Raw genomic sequence first — 17791 nt, 5'->3', positions numbered from 1 at the left:
CAGCAGGATCCTTCATTTTGTGTGTTAGGTAATCTGCAGTTTAAGTACAGCTTTCACAAGGGCAGTGTGTTTGCTGGCGCTAATGGTTGAGGCTACTGCAGTTCCTTCAGACCTGAATATTTATGGCTCCTGGAGTCTGATCTGGTGTTGAGAAAGGCTGGATGGTGCTGTTGTCTCTGTCATCATGAGTGATGTACTCTGTATCAGTTATTTATGTGATCGTGTAATACACTAATGTCGTACAAAATCACGTCACTTTAGCATGCAAAGAAATGGAATTTGTACCCGTGGAGCTTCTTTCTGTTATACCTGAGGTGTGCAGAACATCTTTTCCCTGAGAGAAGATCTCTCTTGCAGTTCTGGGGGTGGGGCAGCAGCAGGCCCCAGCTCCCTGCAATTCTCTGGGAATCTCTTATGTAGATGAACAGTTTTGAATTATTAAAAATCTCAAACTAGGATATTAATTCTATTATCTAGCCATTGTGATAAACAGCCACCAAAACCATCCAGTCGATGTTGTTTTCTGAAGTTACTATTAAAAAAAAAACCGCTAACCACAGCTCACAACTTGGCTTTCAAACAAATCTGTTTTCTCACCTCTAAATTTTATCTGTGGTCTTAGTTGCAGCTGGAATCAGAACTGAATGGCACAAGGTGGAAAAAGGATTGTTTATTGGAAAGGACAAGTGAATGATGGGAATGTACATCTCAGTCTTCAAATGACACGTGAGGGACCAAAGTATGGCTTCGGGTCATAGGTGTCAGTGACAGAAAGCTTTTGGTAGCTGCCTATGAGGGCAAATCCTGTACGAGGTTTGAGCAGGTTCTGAAAGTGCTTGAGGTTCAGAAGCTTGCACCCCTCATCTAGTGGGAGCAGTGAGAGGCCTCAGCATTGTGGCAGCCCTTGCACTGTGTTTGGACTGTCAGTTATTGCAGCCGCGCCTGCTCTGTATCTTGAAATAGTGCAAAAAAAAATCTGATGTTAGATGAGAAGAGCAGTTATCCGCAGGTCCTGTGTGCACGTGTAGCTCTGAAGAGTAGCTGGTAGATCAGCTCCATTCATAATCCCAGGGTTTGGCTCAGCATGTAGAAGCCATGTGGGGCAGCTGGGAAGCTGAGCACGAGCATCTGCCAGCCAAGGCTGAGCCTAGATTCACTGACTCATGCTCTTGCTTAGCTCGGTGCCACGTCCCTGAAATGTTCCTTGGGTGGCTTTTGTCACTGAATTGGAGACTGTAGCTTCCTGTTACACTCTGCCTAGGAAGGTACTTCGCAGAAGTTTTCCAGGAGCTTCTTTTTATTAAATGTCTCATAAAATTGATTAGCATGGAGCTGGTCTTATGGTGGTGAAGTAATTTACCCTCTGCTACTGCTGCATGCTCAGTTTGGGGGGGCCTTATTACTTTTGCTTGCTTGCTAGGTTGGGAATATCAAACCTGGGAAGGCCTAGGAATGCTGTGAGTTTGGGCAGCTCGTGCCTCTGAGGCACAGTGCTGCCATGTTGCTTCCTGCAGGGCAGCTCTCCTCTGGGAAGCATTGCAGTTGTTGATCGAAAAGGGCCCAAACTTTCCCCAGCAGGAGACGACCTGCTTGCTGCTAGGGAACTGAAGGACAGTTGTTGATCGAAAAGGGCCCAAACTTTCCCAGCAGGAGACGACCTGCTTGCTGCTAGAGAGCTGAAGGAAAGAACTGTTGCCTTCAAGGGCTGTGGGGAGTCCAGGACAGTGAGGCAGAAAAGCATGTTATAGGAAAGGTAATGTGTCCTCTGGTGAAACTGTCTTCCCCTTCCCTGCTTGGGGCAATTTGCATTACTCCTGCTTAGGACAATTTTGTACCAGAATAGTTGGGAGCAAAAAACTGTAGAATTGTTCCTGTATTTAAAATTTCTGATCAGAAAAATATCAAGGTTATAGAGAACCCTTTGGAAATCCATGTTCCAACACTGCCTGCCACAGGTGTTAGCTTGGGTTGCTATGAGCCTGGGAACACTTTTCTGCTTACTGTTTAATGGTTGGTGAATTTTAATTTCCTCTTTCCAATGCTTATCTAGATTCTTGATACCTGACTAATCCTGAAGTATCTGTGTCAAGTTTTGTTATGGGGAAGTCAATGGTTTTCTCCTTCCTCAGCTTTCCCTATGGCTGTATACATTCAGCTGGAAGCTGCAGCTGACAAGTGTTAATCAGTCTGGTATCAGTTGTGACTCATTCAATTCTGCCTCACATCTTGGCTGAAGAAGCTGTAATGGCCAATAAAGCCCAGGAAAAAGAGAGCTGCTGAAGGATCCCTGAATCATGTGCAGAAGCTGTAGATGGTGATAGAAAGACAGTGCCGAAGGAGAGCTCTGGGGGGAAGCAAGAGGCTCTGACATTTTTTGTTGGGTTTTTTAGTTTGCTCTCAGTTCACCTAGCTGGGTGTTCTGTAGAAGGGCTGTGATTGCCTTCCCTGCTGTCCCCTGAACACCAGACCCTGCCATGGCACTGGGGCCACAGCCCCGGGAGGGAGCAGCACTGCCAGGGCAGGGGGAGCAAGGCAGCTGGCGTGCCCTGTGTCCACCGCCCCTTGCTCCTGCTGCGGAGCAGGACATGGCAGCCAGGCCCTTGTGTGGCCACTGGACAACCCTTCCTCCTCCTCCTGCTCATCCCTGGGTGCAGAGTGAGGCTGTGCCCGCACTCCTCCCGTGCCCTGCGGTGCTCTGGCTGCGCGGCGAGACAGGGACAGGGACGCGCTGTGCCCTGAGCCCTGCAGGGACAGGGATGTGCTGTGAGGTGCCCTGAGCCCGGCAGGGAGCCCTGCAGGGACAGGGATGTGCTGTGCGCTGTGCCCTGAGCCCTGCAGGGACAGGGATGTGCTGTGCCCTGAGCTCTGTAGGGACAGGGAGGAGCCGTGCCCTGAGCCCTGCAGGGACAGGGATGTGCTGTGCGGTGCCCTGAGCCCTGCAGGGACAGGGATGTGCGGTGCTGTGTGGGGCAAGTTCACCAGAACGTGTAACAGACAAGAGCTCTGCTACTGCTCTGCTTTGAGCCTTGTGAGAGCAAAAAGCATCTGTGAACAGGGGTTTGAGACCAAGACATAATTTCCAAAGGGAGATCTGGGCTTTAGATTATATCTTTGCTTAATTTGTTCTCCCAGGCTAAACTCATTTCTGTGGTGATTCTGTCTTTGTGATTTATTCTTGGAATCCAAGGCATGAGCTGGCCAGATAAGAAACACAGTAAGCACTTAGGATGATACCATCAACAATTACTTTTAATTACAGCTTCCAGTGTTTTGATTTAAAATAAATTAAAAAATTAACACACAACAAAAGAAGCCACTTTTTGCAGGTTAAAGAAAGATTTCAAGAGGGAGAGTACTTGTTAATTGATGCTGTGTCACTGGCCTTGTTAACTACAGAATGTGCTGCAAACTGGAATAAAATTATGTCTTATATGAATCTTTGTATGTGTTCTTTGGCCAGGATTGCTCCAGGCATGACTCTGGTTGCTACATACAATGTACCCACTCTGTGTGTGCACTTGGCAGTGACCGAAATGGGACTCAGAGAGGTGGCATGGACCTGTCCCACACCACACTGGCTTTCTCTGTCCTGTTGTGTGCATGCAAGCTTTCTGCATTTGTACTGATAAATGTGATAGCTCACCTGCGTTGGAGGTGCTAAAAGAAAAATATCTCCCCAAGTACCAAGAGGGCGTTGGTCAGCCTTTCAGTCAGTCAGGTGTGAAGGACCACTAAGAGGGAAATTGGGGAGTTTGCTCTCCCTTGCAACTACCCAGGAGATCTGGCCCCTCTGGAACAAGGGCTCTGGTCCCACCCGTCCCACTGCAGCACAGAGGTCCTGTCTTCCCCTTCTCCCTCCCTGGAGTGAGACCCTAGCACAGCCCCTTCCAGCATGCTTTTCCTTCCAAAAAGCACCAGTTTGACACTGGGCACCTGAATCTCTGCTGTCCCTTGGTGGTAGAGCAAGTAGAGCCTCCACCAGCTGGGGGAACAAGGGTTGCCTTCAGCCCTCTCTGTCCTTCCTGCAGCTGCTCCTGTCCAGAGCAGGCTCCTGGGCAAAGCCAAGGGGACACAGGGCATGGAGCAAACAGCACACCTGAAAATCTTGTGCTTGTTCAGTGCTGTGTCTCTTTGGGATATCAGCTCAAGAATCAGTCAGTACGGGATCAGTGTGTGGTCTCCTGCCAGCTGTGCTGGTTTGTAGTGGCCACTGTGCAGGGGCAGTACATGAGTGGTATTTCCAGGCCCAGCGCCTACAGCCTTTGAGGTACTGCAGCTCCAGGCAGCACAGGGACAGCAGGGCTTGACTGCTTGTGCTTGTTCTGAACCACGAGCTGGTCTGTTCCTGGCATGTTGGGTATCTGCAGTGTTGTGGAAAACATTATATGGAAATAAAACCACTTTATAGAGGCATCACGTGTGAATCCAAGCAGCTACAGCAGGATCTCTCAGCAGCAGCCTAACACAGCTTTCCTCACCTCAGCAAATGAAATAGTTCCAGCAGGAGATTAGTAAAAGACAGGCTGCTAAGGAGTCATGACTTGGTATTTTTAGCATCCCAGTTCACACCTGTAGTGCCCAGGAGTCAGGACTTGTTATAGTAAGCATTATCTAATTACGTAGTGAGAAGATTTGCACTGGATGCCAAGAGAGGAGTGCTGGGAATGGCAGGAGTCCATCACTGCCTTACCTACCAGAACGTGCTCGGCTGAAGCTGAGTTGCCTCTGCTTTGTCCTACTGGAAAGCTGTGGCCACTATGGGAGGGTTGTGCAGGGAGTCAGGGTGACTGAAGTAAGAACTGGTGCACAGCAGGAGGTGTATGATTTCCTATTTGGACCAAAGAAGCTGTGTCCTGCTCCTCTGGTCGCCTGCAGTTAGAGGGCTTGTTTGCCATGTGGTCTTGGAAACAGGAATGTGGTTCTGGTTTGAGGCCTTGGCTTTATTTAGGCCATTAAATCTCATCATCCAGATGATGTGGATGTGAGACAAATGAATAAAATGGATATATTCAAAAGCATAATAGTACAGGGCCTCAGAAGATCCCAGGAAGCTGCTGCTTCCTGAACGTCTTCTTTACCTAGCAGAGGTAGGAAAATAGGAAAAGGTGGTTTTTTCCTAGGGTGTACATAACTTGAAGAACCTTCTGTAGGGACTACAAAAGAAATGACTCATTTTTATATTTACAGATATTAACCAAAAACAAAGGCTTAGTCAGCCTCCTTTGCCTGACAGTGAGACATTATCAAGGTCTTTTTTTGTTCTTCTCCTCTATCTGTTATTCAGATTTTCCTCTGCCCCATTTTCAAACAATAGGACAAACAGCAATTCTTAGTTCTGTGAAGAAAGGATCTAGCTCAGTGTGTGTACAATGGGAAAGAGATCACCAGAAAGTGGATGGGGGGTGGTGGTAGTGGTAGAAATTGTAAGTTTTGTGTCACCAAAACCCTGTAGGTTTCTCTCAGGAAAAAGTGAAGAAAGAAAATGGATACTAAACTGTGCATGGTTCTTTTGAGGCAGGGAGACCATCTTTGAGCTACGTCATGGAAACTGATAAACAATCTGTGTTGGCCCAGCATGTCTGCCAGCACCTGCCAGTGTTGTACAGACTTTGGCACAGTTTAATTCAAGGGAGATGTTTTCACAGGAGATAGGAGCAGTACAACTGATTTCAACATGTTTTTTGCAGTGTGTTCCATTACAATTAACTCATGCACACACAGGGAAAGGAAAGCCATGCACTGTGTTGTGGGCTGGATGCTGACCTTTGGATGATTCAGAAGGGTTTGTTAGTCAATGCGATTTGTATCTGCTTTTAAATGTTTTCTTTAACCTTATTTGTAAAACAAATTTAGATTAATTTGCCTTCAAGCTGTAACTGATTCTGTAACTTGCTGTATCTCTTAGGGGAAGGGCATAGCAAGAGTCATCAGCAGGCAGAAAGCCTGGGACCTTTATGGTTCCTTTTCCTTTCCTTCTTCAAGGAGCCAGGATGCAGCATTTATCCTCAATAAATCTGTGTGTCAGAATAGCTACAGCTGAACTGGTTTGGATACATTATCCTGAGGGATCTGTAGAGTATATTCCTCATTTGTCCAAAGAAATAATGATGAAAGAGAAAGCAAAAGAGGAGGTAGATAGGCAAAATTCCAAAATTAAGTCGTGGGAGATGCAGTGGAATCAGGAGCTGTCCTGCAGAGAGGGAAAAGGAGAGGAAATATCCCAAGGGAATGTGCCGGTGGGAGTGCACAAGGGAAGGGTAGTCCTGCAGCAGCAGCAAGAGGAGAACGGGCAAAGCATAAGTGACACAGAAATGTGTTAATGTAGCTTTAAATAAAATTTTCTGATGAAAATAGTTTCTACTTGGGTGTCTGAGAAATGATAGTGTAAAAAAGATGCAACAGCAATCACTTTTAAATATGTGAACAACCAAACAGAAACATCCTGGGCCGTTTCTGTTCTCAGGTCGTACAGTTAAATTCAGGGCATCAGAAAATACAAAAATTGTGTTAACCAGGTTTGCTTCATTCTCTGCAGTGAGTGTAGACTTCAAAACTCCTGGTGAGGTGAAGTGGGGAGTCAGGCAATCTGACACAATTTTCATCTACAGCCAAACTAGAACCAGAAACTACAAACTTTGTAGATGTGTGAGCCCTAGGTCAAAGTCTTGTTCAAACCTGAGAGTTCAACTCCAGGCCTCGCACCTTTCCAGTTTTTGAAACCAAAGAAAGTAGGAGAAGAGTATATGGACACTTTCCAGGTGCTGTTCCAGTGGCATCTGGGCTGTCTGGGGTAAATGGGACTGTGTGGCTTGGTGAGGAGTGAGGGGTGCCACAGCTGGGAGAGGTATAAGGAGTGAGTTAGCCAAAAGTTAGAGTTTCTTAAACCACTTTTAAGCCTTAGAGTATTTCAAGCTCCTTAAGCCACTTTAAGGCTTTAGATGGGTTTAAAATGCTTAAAACACTGTAGGGCCTTAGATGAGTTTAAGCTGATTTAGAGCCTTGGAATGACTTAAGTTCTCTGTCTTTAAGGAGGTTTTGAGGTCCTTTGAACTCTTAATTGCAAAGGCCTTTCTGGACATTTTGAGTGAGGATGTGGCACATACCTGCTCCTGTGATCTGTGCAGGGACTCTTTCTCCCAGGCAATATCTGGACGGCCAGGTTTCCGTGGGTACACTTTCATCCTCCTTTCTGGAGAAAAAAAAGGATGCCAGGAGTTAGACATCCATGTGTAGGGATGAATGGCTACTCCAGATGTGTGTGCCTGGCAAGGGTTGCTCATGTAGGATGGAGTGTGTGGGATCTGTTATATCGAAGCTGCGTGGAAGCGCTGAGGAGTCCCAGCCAGGAGAGAAACAGCCCTACCCCAGGGGACATCCTAATGTCCCTGTAATTACTGTGTTGGCAACTGCTAATTTTCCACCTGAGTGACAGTGTTGCTGTACCTCATGGGATGTATCTGTGCCTGCCAGGTCAACATTTTCAGGGCTCACTGTTTTTAAGAAGTATCTGTGGGTAATATGAATAGTCAACATTTCTTTCCTTCTATGCTTTTTACTACCCTAATGTCCTACTGCTCTGTGAGATAAATTTTACTGCCCTAATGCCCAGGCCTGTAGGGCCAACCAGTGACACTTTTACCTGTGACTTGGGTCACTGCTCAGGAATAAGGGCAAGTATGGCCTGGCTCTTTGCCCTTTGCCTTGTGTCCCTTCTCAGCCGTGTTTAAGGTCCTTGATGGGCTGTATCCAGACAGGATGTGTTTAAATGTCCTTCAAGGACATACATTTGCTTAATCTTTTTTAAAATCATCTCTGTGTTCGGCTGTGGGGTTTCCTGTGGCACAGCATAATTATGCACCACAGGGAAAAGGTACTGCTTTTGTACCAAGCTTCTTGCCTGGTGGTTTCACTGGGCACCCAGCAGCCTGGATTAGAAATAACCTTTTTTTAAGCCTTCAGCTCATGGCCACCCTCCATCCACCTGTCTCTGTTGCAACTTCAAGGTCTGTTTAGCTTGTGCTGGCCTAGAAACTCTTCTCACGTTTGATTCATGCTGCTCTTTGTGCCTTGCCTAGTTCTCCTCTCTCTTTCTGAGTCATTCCTGATGTTTGGGCTTTCTGACCCTGATGGAGAGGGCCAATATTTTCTTAAATGGGTCTGCAGAGACATTCCTGAGGAGCAGCTCATTTAGTCGGTCACTTGTGTTTGATATTGTTTGTGTTACATTTGTCAGTGTAGAATTTCTTTGCCATTTTGTCACCCTGTCACTCAGTGTTGTATCTACTTGTTTAGAAAGAATGAAAATACATTCCACTTATACCAGGAAATAAATGTGTTATATACAGAACTTTCAACAAATGTCCTCTGGAAAATTGTTTGACAGGTCAAAATGGAAGCTATTTTACAGCTTTGCTTACTGTACATGTTGCCAGCAGCTGCAATGTGCAACTGTAAAGTGTGATACAAAGACAACTTCTCGCAGAGTTACTGAGAGGCATGAGAAGGGCTTTGCTCCTGGCTTTTCCTTATGCCAAAACTTAAGGATCTTAGTTCCCCAAATTAGCAGACTCCCTTGACAGGTCATGGGAGAGTGATGGTTGGAGTACTGAGGGCACTGACAGGGTTGAGGTGATTTAGGTGTCGTCCTTAGCTACAGGTGACTATCCTCACTCTTTCAGAAGAACTTTCCTGAATTATTTCAGCCAAAAGTAAAAGGTTGAAAGCAATTTTCAAGTTGTTTTCTTTTGCATTGTAATAATCAGCTCCCACATCTTAGGTGAGGAACTGGGAGGTTCTTGCACCACTCTGGAGTTTGAAGGATCACATTTAATGGCACCTAGGGGACTTGCACCTGGCAGGCTTTCTCATGCCAGACTCTTTACACACAGGTTCACTCAGCATGAAGCACAGCTCTGCCTCCTCCACTTCCCACAAGGGCTGCTTCCCTCCTCCTGCAGCACTGGAAAAAGGGAGCTTTCAAAGCTTCTCCTTGCCTGCTGCGGGGGGGACCCTCCTCCTCTTCCCATCTGTTTAAATCACTTCTGAGGGGCAATCAGGACTCGGATGATATAAATAAAAGGGAATAATGTAATTAATGCCAGTCAGAATGGTTTTGTGGAAAATAGTTCTTACCAAATAAATGTGATGACAAATTTTGAATGTTTGGTAAATGGAGGCAGCTGTACTACATGTCACATGAGGAGCTTAACTACAGGCACTGATTAAAAAAGCAGCACTGTGGAATATCAGTGTAGCACACTTAGCTGGATTAAGATCTTTGTTGACTGACTTTTTAGATTTGTTAAGGAGAATCACTGTCAAACTACAACATTTTGAATGGAGATCTGCAGTGCTTGGTAAATGCCTGGGAGTCCTCCACTATCCTTAATCAGTCTCAAAAATCTGTGCTGAAAAATATGCAGCTTACAGTGCAGGCAAAAGGGCAACAAATGCCAAGGGCACGGCTTGACTGGAGGCAGGGTGTGTGGGCCTGTGAATGAAGCAATGAACACGAGCACTGCCCACGAGGGGACACGTGCCCGCTGTCATACTGGCAGGGAGGGCTCGTGTTACCCTGGAACACGAGGGCAGAGGAGCAGCAAGAAGCAATGAAGTGTTTGCTGTGGCTGCAGAGCTGTCAGTGGTTCTGGCACCCTGCAGCCAGGCAGCAAGTCCAGTCTAGCAGAGCAAGCCCGAATTCTTGCCTGGCAGTGAGGGGAGACAGGAACCCCAGGGGCTTGCTTAGCTCATCATGCTCAGAGAGATGCTGAAGATGAGCCCTTCCCTGGGGTGCCTGTCTCTCCCCACAGGGGGAGATGCTCCCAAAAGACAATCCAGATAACTCGTTCAGACTCAGTGCCTGCTGCTCAGATGACAGAAGCTCTGTGAGATAAATTTAATCTCTGTTGTCCATCATTAGACAGTGAAGCTAAAAATTTTGAGAGGAAGCAAGAGCAAGGTGTCAGGACAATTTCAGAACTGTCCCATGGGTTCTGTTCAAGGCAGAGGCCAGTTGGCTTCTGCCCATGTTCAGAGAAAATAAGTATTTGTGTGAATGAAGCACTACTTTGGGGCAAGTGCATAAGTAATTTTTCTTTCACTCCTCTGCTGCACCTTGCATGAGAGAGGCAGAGGAGAAGCTCTGGAAGCAAAGTGACTGGTGAAGGAACTGGAGCTGTGGGAGGGCTTTGCCTCTGGGATCAGGACTGCTGCAGGGCTTAAATGTTTGGTGTGCTGGACCAGTTCAGCTTCAGTCTGTAACACACAAGTTCGGGAGGTCAAGCAATGAGCACAGGCTTCATGGCAACCATTTTAGCTCACCAGGAAGGGCTGGTCTGAGGTGGTCTTTGTGGAACATGTCTGTTTTAGGGTCACAGAGCTGAAAAATAAATTCCATTCTATTGGCACCTTCTCCCTGAACTTCCCTTTTCCCAGTTCTTTTGATGCTCCTGGGTTTATTTTTTAGCTCTGCATGATCTGCTGTACTTGGCATTGTCAAGAGAAAGTTATTCAAATTTTATTCAAATAGAAACGAGTAGCTCAAAGATAAATATTTCCTAAAGGCATCCTCATCACTCCTGTAAATTGCTGAGATCTTTCATCTCTGTTAGTATTGCCTGGAGGTCCTGTCAGAACAAGACCAGGACACACAAGGTAATTGTGTCAAGGTGTCCAGCCTGAGACAGACAGGGACCAAGTAGCTGCAATGCAAACAAGCCCATAGAATGGGCCCTGACATGCTGGATCTGTTTGCCCACATGTAATGGACTTGATTTGGGGCAGCTCTGTGCAACAGCCCTGGCTGCATCTCCTCCTTGGCAGCCTCTGTCTAGACACTGCTCGGAGGAGCCATGCACTGATCCTCCCCCTCCATCTGTGCCACGGGAGGAGCTGCCCCAGCACCTTCCCCTCGCCGCGGGGAGGGCTGGAACAGGAGCCTGGGGCTGCAGTGGGGACACAGAAAGGCCAGGGCAGTAGCAGAGCTGCCCTCGATTTTCAGATTCAAAGCATCTGTGTTAGTGCTGCCTTTGGGTTGCAAATGCTGCTGTCTACAAAGTTAAATGATTTTATAAACAAAGAAAAATGTTGATTTCTGATTGTTTTCCCCACTGCCAGCTGCAGAAGCTAGAGCAGCTGTGGGGTGGCTGGTTTGCATTCTGTCTTCTAACTTTTCTCTGCTATACACTTGTTTGGGCCTCTTCAAGAACACGTACTGAGTTGTCCTTGACATTACAAAGCCAGCACATAAATGTTGTTTCATGAAAATCAGTAGTTGTTTTTCAAACCTTGCTTTAATTGCAAAGATCAAACATGTGGTGAGCTGAGCCTTTTGAGCCGAGGAGGTGCCATGTTTGGCAGTGGTGAGCATTACCTTCCATCCCTGCTCCTCTGGAAGCCAAGCAGCTCCCTCAGCAGAGCTTGATTGTGCCACCTCGAACACATTTTGCCAAAACCCTTTTATCTTCTGGTGTGTTTTGTCCTCCCTGGGCAGGGAGAGTCCTGACCCTCCTTCCCGTAGGAGCTTGCCCCCAGGGCAGGACGGGGCAGCACTCTGACCCCAGCTGGGCAGCTCTCCTTGCTGCAGTGATGTGTGTCACCGTAGGTGCTCCTGTGCCATGGAAATGCCAGTCCTGGCGCAGAGTTACCCAACAGTACCTGCTCTGGGAAAGGGGCTGTTTCACTGGGTGTATTTGGTATTTTTCTATCAGCCTAGGAGTTGGACTGGATACAATGGAAAATAGCAGCATAAGGCACAGCCTGAACTGGGGGCAAAGAGAAGCAGAGCCTGGCCCACGGTGATCCCTGAGCACTGCTCAGCATCCAGGTCTGCCCCTGCCCACCCCAGGGTACCAGCACAGGAGGAAGCAGGGCAGGGAGGGGACCAGGCAGAGCCTGTCAGCCTGAACACATGAAGGTGTGTTAAGTGCTGGTGTATCAAATTAATTGAGATAATCCCAAGAACAGATGAAATATTTTTTTGCTCTTTATTTCGTGCTTTAGTCCATATAGATCATTCCTCCCTAGAAACATGATGTTTGTTGTCAGTTAAACAAATCCTGGCCTGTTGTTCAGGTGTATTTTTTTTATTTATTCCTTTGCATGAGAACTGGCAGTGTCTTGCCTGCCTATTTGGCCAGGCTGGTTATCCCAGAGTTGTGACTTCCTGTATTTTGCAAATCATATCCACAGCATGGCTGTTGTTGAATAGGGAAAATTTGAGGTATTCATATTAATGTATGGACTAAAATACCAGCTGAGGATTCTCTACTCAGCCCCATGGCTTTCAGTGACTGAGTAGAACCATATGGCTCCATGAGCTGAGTGTATCAGCCCTATGTGCTGTTAATGCTAGGTCAGGCTTGGTCTCTTGTCTTCTCATCTAGTTACCAAGAGGTGACAGCTTGGTACTGTGTGGTTTTAATGCCTTCACATCACCAGTGCTCTGTTTGTGTGATCATCTCAATGCTGGAGGAAGTCTCTCTCTGGTAATGGCCACGGTGTGTGTGCCAGCCTACACATTGTACTTGGAGCACTGATCCAGGCTGGCATATTTAAGCACAGAGCAAAGGTATTTTGTCTGAGAAAGAGCCATGTTCTGTATGTGCTGGTCACAGTTTGGATGTTGAAAAGTCTGCTGGATGCCACTCTTGCAAAGGTTTACCAGCCTATGCCCACTTCCTGAGCCATCAGGAACAGCCATCCCTTCCCACAGGGATGTGTAATGCAGCAGGGCACGGCAGCAGCTGCTGTCACCTGGTGTGGGGCTCACCTAAGTGCAAGTGAGTGCCCAGCACTGCGCCAGGGGAGGGCAGGTGCTTGGCTCCAGCCACCCCCTCACCCTGTTACCTCTCCCTCCCTGCAGCAGGAGGAGCTGGGCTCAGTTTGTGGTCTGCATAGGCACCAGTCCCTGAAGTCCTAAAGCAAATGGATGGGCTGTGCACAGGCAGATTGCCCAAAGCAGCAGCAGAGCTCTTTTGTGAGCTACACCCGCTGTCACCCACGGCCCAGCTGCTCTTCTGGAGCTGAAGTCTGATAGCCAAGTTTGGAAAAATACACTTTTACATCCACTCTCCTCCCTATTCTTGTTGTCACTGCTTTATGTTAAAAAGCCAAAACCTCTAAATTACTGAGGGTGCTCTCAATCCCCTCATCCAGATCATGGATAAATATATTCAGAGAATCATAGAATATCCTGAGTTGGAAGTGACACACAAAGATCACCAAAGTCCAACTTCTGGCCCTGCACAGACACCCCAAGAATCCCACCCTGTGTCTGAGAGTGTTGTCCAAATGTTCCTTGAGCTCTGGCAGCCTTGGGGCCATGATCCTGGGGAGCCTGTTCAGTGTCCAACCACCCTCTGGCGAAAGAACCTTTTCCTGATACCAAACCTAAACCTGCCCTGACACAGCTTCAGGCCATCCCTGTGGGTCCTGTCACTGGTCACCAGAGAGCAGAGATCAGTGCCTGCTCCTCTGCTGCCCCTCAGGAGAGGGAATACTCAGCCCTGTCATCACCATCATCAAGCTCTTGACAGGCAAAACACTCCCTCACATACAGTGCTCCCCCACTGCCTCTCCCTCCATGCCTGCCCCTTCTGAAGGATTTATGGCCACCCACTGCAGCACTCCAGTTGTGAGAGTCATCCCACAACATTTCTGTGGTGGCACTTGTATCCTAGTTTTCCTTCTACACCATAGCCTTCGGCTCCTCCTGTTTGTTTCTCATCCTGTGTGCCTTAGTGTGGATGCACTTCAGTTGGGCTGATCCCAGCACCTTTTTGGGGGAGAGAGGCTCTAATTTCTACATGACCATTCTGAGGCACTTCTGCTGTTTTTAATACATCAATAACCCTTTTGTTTTTGCTGCCACATGGATCTCCATCCCCTGCTTTCACAGAGATATACATAGCATCACTCCACTGCATCCCACCTAGCTCTGGCTACACACCAACTGTGTAGATAACTGGGAACCTCTCACCCTCTCCTTCCCCATCATCCCGTTATTTTTGTCAGAATGGAGACACTGCATTAAGCTGTTTCTGGTTCAGTGAAGGGGCATTTGCTATCCAAAGGCAGAATGCATTTCAATTTTCTTTCAAATGCCTCGTTAACCCTCTTCTGATTTACTCAGTTCACGATTATCCTGACATTCTTTTCCAACGTGCATCTCTCTCCTTTGTGGAGAGGCAGAAGCAGTAACACAGAGCAGCGGATAGCTCCGGGTGACCGAGCAGCCCAAGGTGCAAGGCTGGCCCGTGCACTGTGGTGATGCTGCTGCAGTGCTGTGACACCTACCAGGGATTGTGGGTTTCCTACAGCTTTTCTCTTTCTCCCTTGTGCCTCACAGACTGTCTTCCCGTTGTCTTCCCATAATTCATCATTGCATCATTTTCCTGGAGAAAAATAGGCCTTCACTGCCACTCCACAATGGCCAAGTCCTTTTTAGCAGAACTCCAGTATGCACTCTGCTTTCTTGGGGAAATCCTTGGTGTTCAGACAGTCCCAGGTACACTCATGCCCTGAGAACTCTGTGCATGTACTCTGTAGTTGCCGAAATCCAAGGGAGACTGACCTGACAAACCAGTGGCATAGGGCACTCCTGCTGTAGTGGCCAGCAGGACCAGCCCAGACACACCACTGCAACAGCACCCAAGTGGTACCTGGCTACTGCACAGCTGAGGTGTGATTGGTCAAGAATGGCATCAGGCACAGCATCACTGTGCTCAAGAGCCTCCTTGCACCTTCCAGCCACGTGGGCTTTGGTTCTGTTTTTTTTAATTGTTGGGGGTCCTGTTTTTCCTAGAGTAGGGCCTCTATGGGGCATGTAGTAAATAACTGTTGTTCCTCAGTATAATTACCTAAAACTCTCCAGGAGTCTTATTTTAAGCACCTTAAGTGCTACATTTAAACACCTTAAAGGCTTCAGGCTCTATCCATCCCAGAGTAGCTCTGAGGCCTCCAAATGCTTTCTGCTCTGAAGTACATCTCTAAATATTGATGCTCAAGGTTTTATTTATTTCAAGGCTTTCCAAAGCGGAGCTGCACTGGCAGCATCAGAGCATCCTCCACAAACAAGGTACCACTGAGCCTTGTTTACTGGCTGAGGCAAAGTCAGCAGTATGAAATACCAGAATTTATGTTTTTATGGTAGTAAATGTAGTGTGTCCAAGAGATTCTGAGCAAATGCTGTTGAGAGCAGGGTCAGGCAAAGCAACTGCCAGCCTTGCACTAACTCCTCATTGCCCATGGGAGCACAGAGTTACCAGCACGTGCTGCCAGAGCTGCAGGCACGCTGGCACACGGTGCTGCTGTCGTGGGGGGACTGACAGTCTGACCTGCTCTGCCCACAGCTCATCAGCGATGGCAGCGTGGTGTACGCAGAAGCCCTCTGGGACCATGTCACCATGGATGACCAAGAGCTGGGATTCAAGGCCGGCGAAGTCATCGAAGTAATGGATGCCACCAACAAGGAGTGGTGGTGGGGGAGGATTCTGGACAGTGAAGGCTGGTTTCCAGCCAGCTTTGTTCGGGTAAGATCTTGATCTTTCTTTGCGCCATCTCCATTAGCACCAGGTGTTTGTTCTTCTTCTCAAGGTTTAATGTTCTGTTGTGACTCCTCCAGACTTTCACTGCTAGAGATAGTTGGTTCAGCATGTCTTGGTACTCTTCCTCTACAAGTGGCTACAGTACAGGGTGCCCTCCTGGCTGAGCAGCAACCAGTGTGGAGAACTCCCTCTACATGAGTAAATCAGGGCCAAGGGTTCAGCTCCAGACTGGAGTGGAGCTGAGCTGTGCCATGTCAGCTGGGGAGCTGCCCTGTTTGGTGGTTTGCAGCCTGGCTCCTGCTAACCTATCTGTAGATAGGCTGATTTGTGCCCAAGCACATGGCATCCGCTTCCAGGAGCAAGCAACACTCTCCTGGAGGAATCCCTGATGCAGCTGGCAGAGGTCTTAACTCCACTGTCCACTTAGGCAATATAGATGAGCATGGCACCAAAGACACCTCTCTCCAGCTGGTGCTGGGGCCAGTGCAATGCCACGTCCAAAGTATGCACCCACCTGACTCACACACACACCTTGTCTTAGACCAGGCTGCTGGGCTGTCACACAGCACTGTATTCCAGGCACTTAAAAATGGAGGAGAAAGACACAAAAAATGTTCCGGCGGTCATCTGGGGCAATCTGAGACACTCAGTGCTTGTGGGCCAAAGCTGTCCCTTGGTGCCAGCTACAAAGCCCACACAGAACAGCTGTGCAGACCAGCCCAGACAGTCCCAACTGCACGCTGCAGAAGCTTAATTTCCAGCTGAGCTTTCTGAAACACATCTGAGCTCTCAGGGCAAGTGGGAGGGAAACCAGCAGTGTGGGAGGGTGGTAACTGCTGTGCTCTGCTGTCCTGCTGTGAGGAGAAAGGCTTTTTTCCTTTCTCCTGACTGTGACTGTCGGTGTGGGTGCCTGACACCTTTCACCACCTCGGGGCAGGCTCCTCAGTGCTGCAAAGGCAATTAGGTGTCTAAGGGCAGAGATTCTCAGCCCTTTAGCTCTTTATCCAGGTCACTTCAGATCACAAGTGACCCAAAACCAGGTGAAGCTGAAAGGAGGTGACACGAGGTCATCTGGTGTCTGTAGCAAAAGTCCTTGGAGAAGTTTTGAAATGCTTTGTTACAGGTTGCAGGAGATGATCTCAGCTGGATAATTATTACCAACAGTGGAATGTTTTGCAAGTAAGAGTACCAAGACCTCAGCACTGGTGGGGACAAAACTGCTTTTTTTTTTGCAATGAAAACAAAGATTTTTTTTCTTTCATGTTACTGATAAGTTGAATTGTTGTCCTGGCTGGAAAAAAATCTGCCATAATATCTTAGAGTAAAGCAGACTAGTACTAGCCATTAGGGATGCAGAGTAAGAAATTCTTTTAACAGAGGAATTACAACACTTACTCAAGCATCCAGGCGAAGATTTCCTGCTAATTACCACCGACTCTCAAGCTCACTGCAGGGAGGGCTGGGATGTCTCAAAGCTTGGGTCAGTCTGCAGGACTCTGTCACTCCACATGAGTTTCAGGCCAAGGTCTGAGTTTAAGTGTTGCCGATGTCCTGCTCACTGTGAAGGAGAACCAGGATTGCACATCTTGAGGGCTTCAGCAGTGAGTAAATGTAATCTGTGCCTGTGTTGACAGGGGAGGGGTATGCACTGTTTTTTATATGTAGGTATATTTGTATCAAGTGGTAAGTCATAGAGCCTAGAAGAAACTACATTAAAAGTTTACAGCAGTTCTGTGTCACAGTACTAAAAATTCCTATAATTATGTGTGTTTTAACTTCCTATCTTTCACTCCTTCTCTGCGCTGGGACTGATCCTTTGAGTCATGTACAAAGTATTCCCGCGGGCACTGCGAGAGCTCCAACAGTTCTACAAAAAAGAAAGCTCACAAGTGAAATGCCCCAGTACGTGCCAGCTTTAACTCGGGCCCTTTGCGGCGGTGACAGAGCAGACTCTGCAGCGCAGCATGGCTTCAACCTGGTGCTTCCCTCTGCTCGTGCTGTGCTGCCATCTGATGGGGGGACCGAGAGTCCCACACAGCCCTGCCATGTAGTGCCCTTCCTTCCCATGGCAGTGCCCACAGGCAGCTCTATCTGCTTTTACTTTAGCAATGAACTCTCTTTAAATAATCCTGAGGAAGCAGATACCGAAGGGCCATCTGTTATTGACAGTATGAGAACAATAAAGCTAGATAAAAACCCAACCATCCACTGGTTCTCCCCTCCCTCCCAAAGTGCTCCTTCATATA

General features: G+C 47.7%; 1 protein-coding gene across 1 annotated transcript in view; it reads left to right on the top strand.

Annotated features, from left to right (window-relative positions):
- The window catches only part of ARHGEF4 (Rho guanine nucleotide exchange factor 4), a 213718-nt gene that overhangs the window by 186270 nt on the left and 9657 nt on the right, over positions 1–17791 (top strand). Inside the window, exon 8 of the mRNA XM_017728791.1 lies at positions 15351–15530. Within this exon, the coding sequence (XP_017584280.1) occupies positions 15351–15530 (180 nt within the window). The remainder of the gene's footprint in view (positions 1–15350; positions 15531–17791) is intronic.

The sequence above is a fragment of the Corvus brachyrhynchos genome, unplaced genomic scaffold, assembly GCF_000691975.1.
Source record: "Corvus brachyrhynchos isolate BGI_N302 unplaced genomic scaffold, ASM69197v1 scaffold223, whole genome shotgun sequence".
In the NCBI taxonomy this organism is placed as follows: Eukaryota; Metazoa; Chordata; class Aves; order Passeriformes; family Corvidae; genus Corvus; species Corvus brachyrhynchos.
The sequence above is the reverse complement of the archived record's forward strand: the minus strand, read 5'-3'. Positions and strand labels throughout refer to the sequence as shown.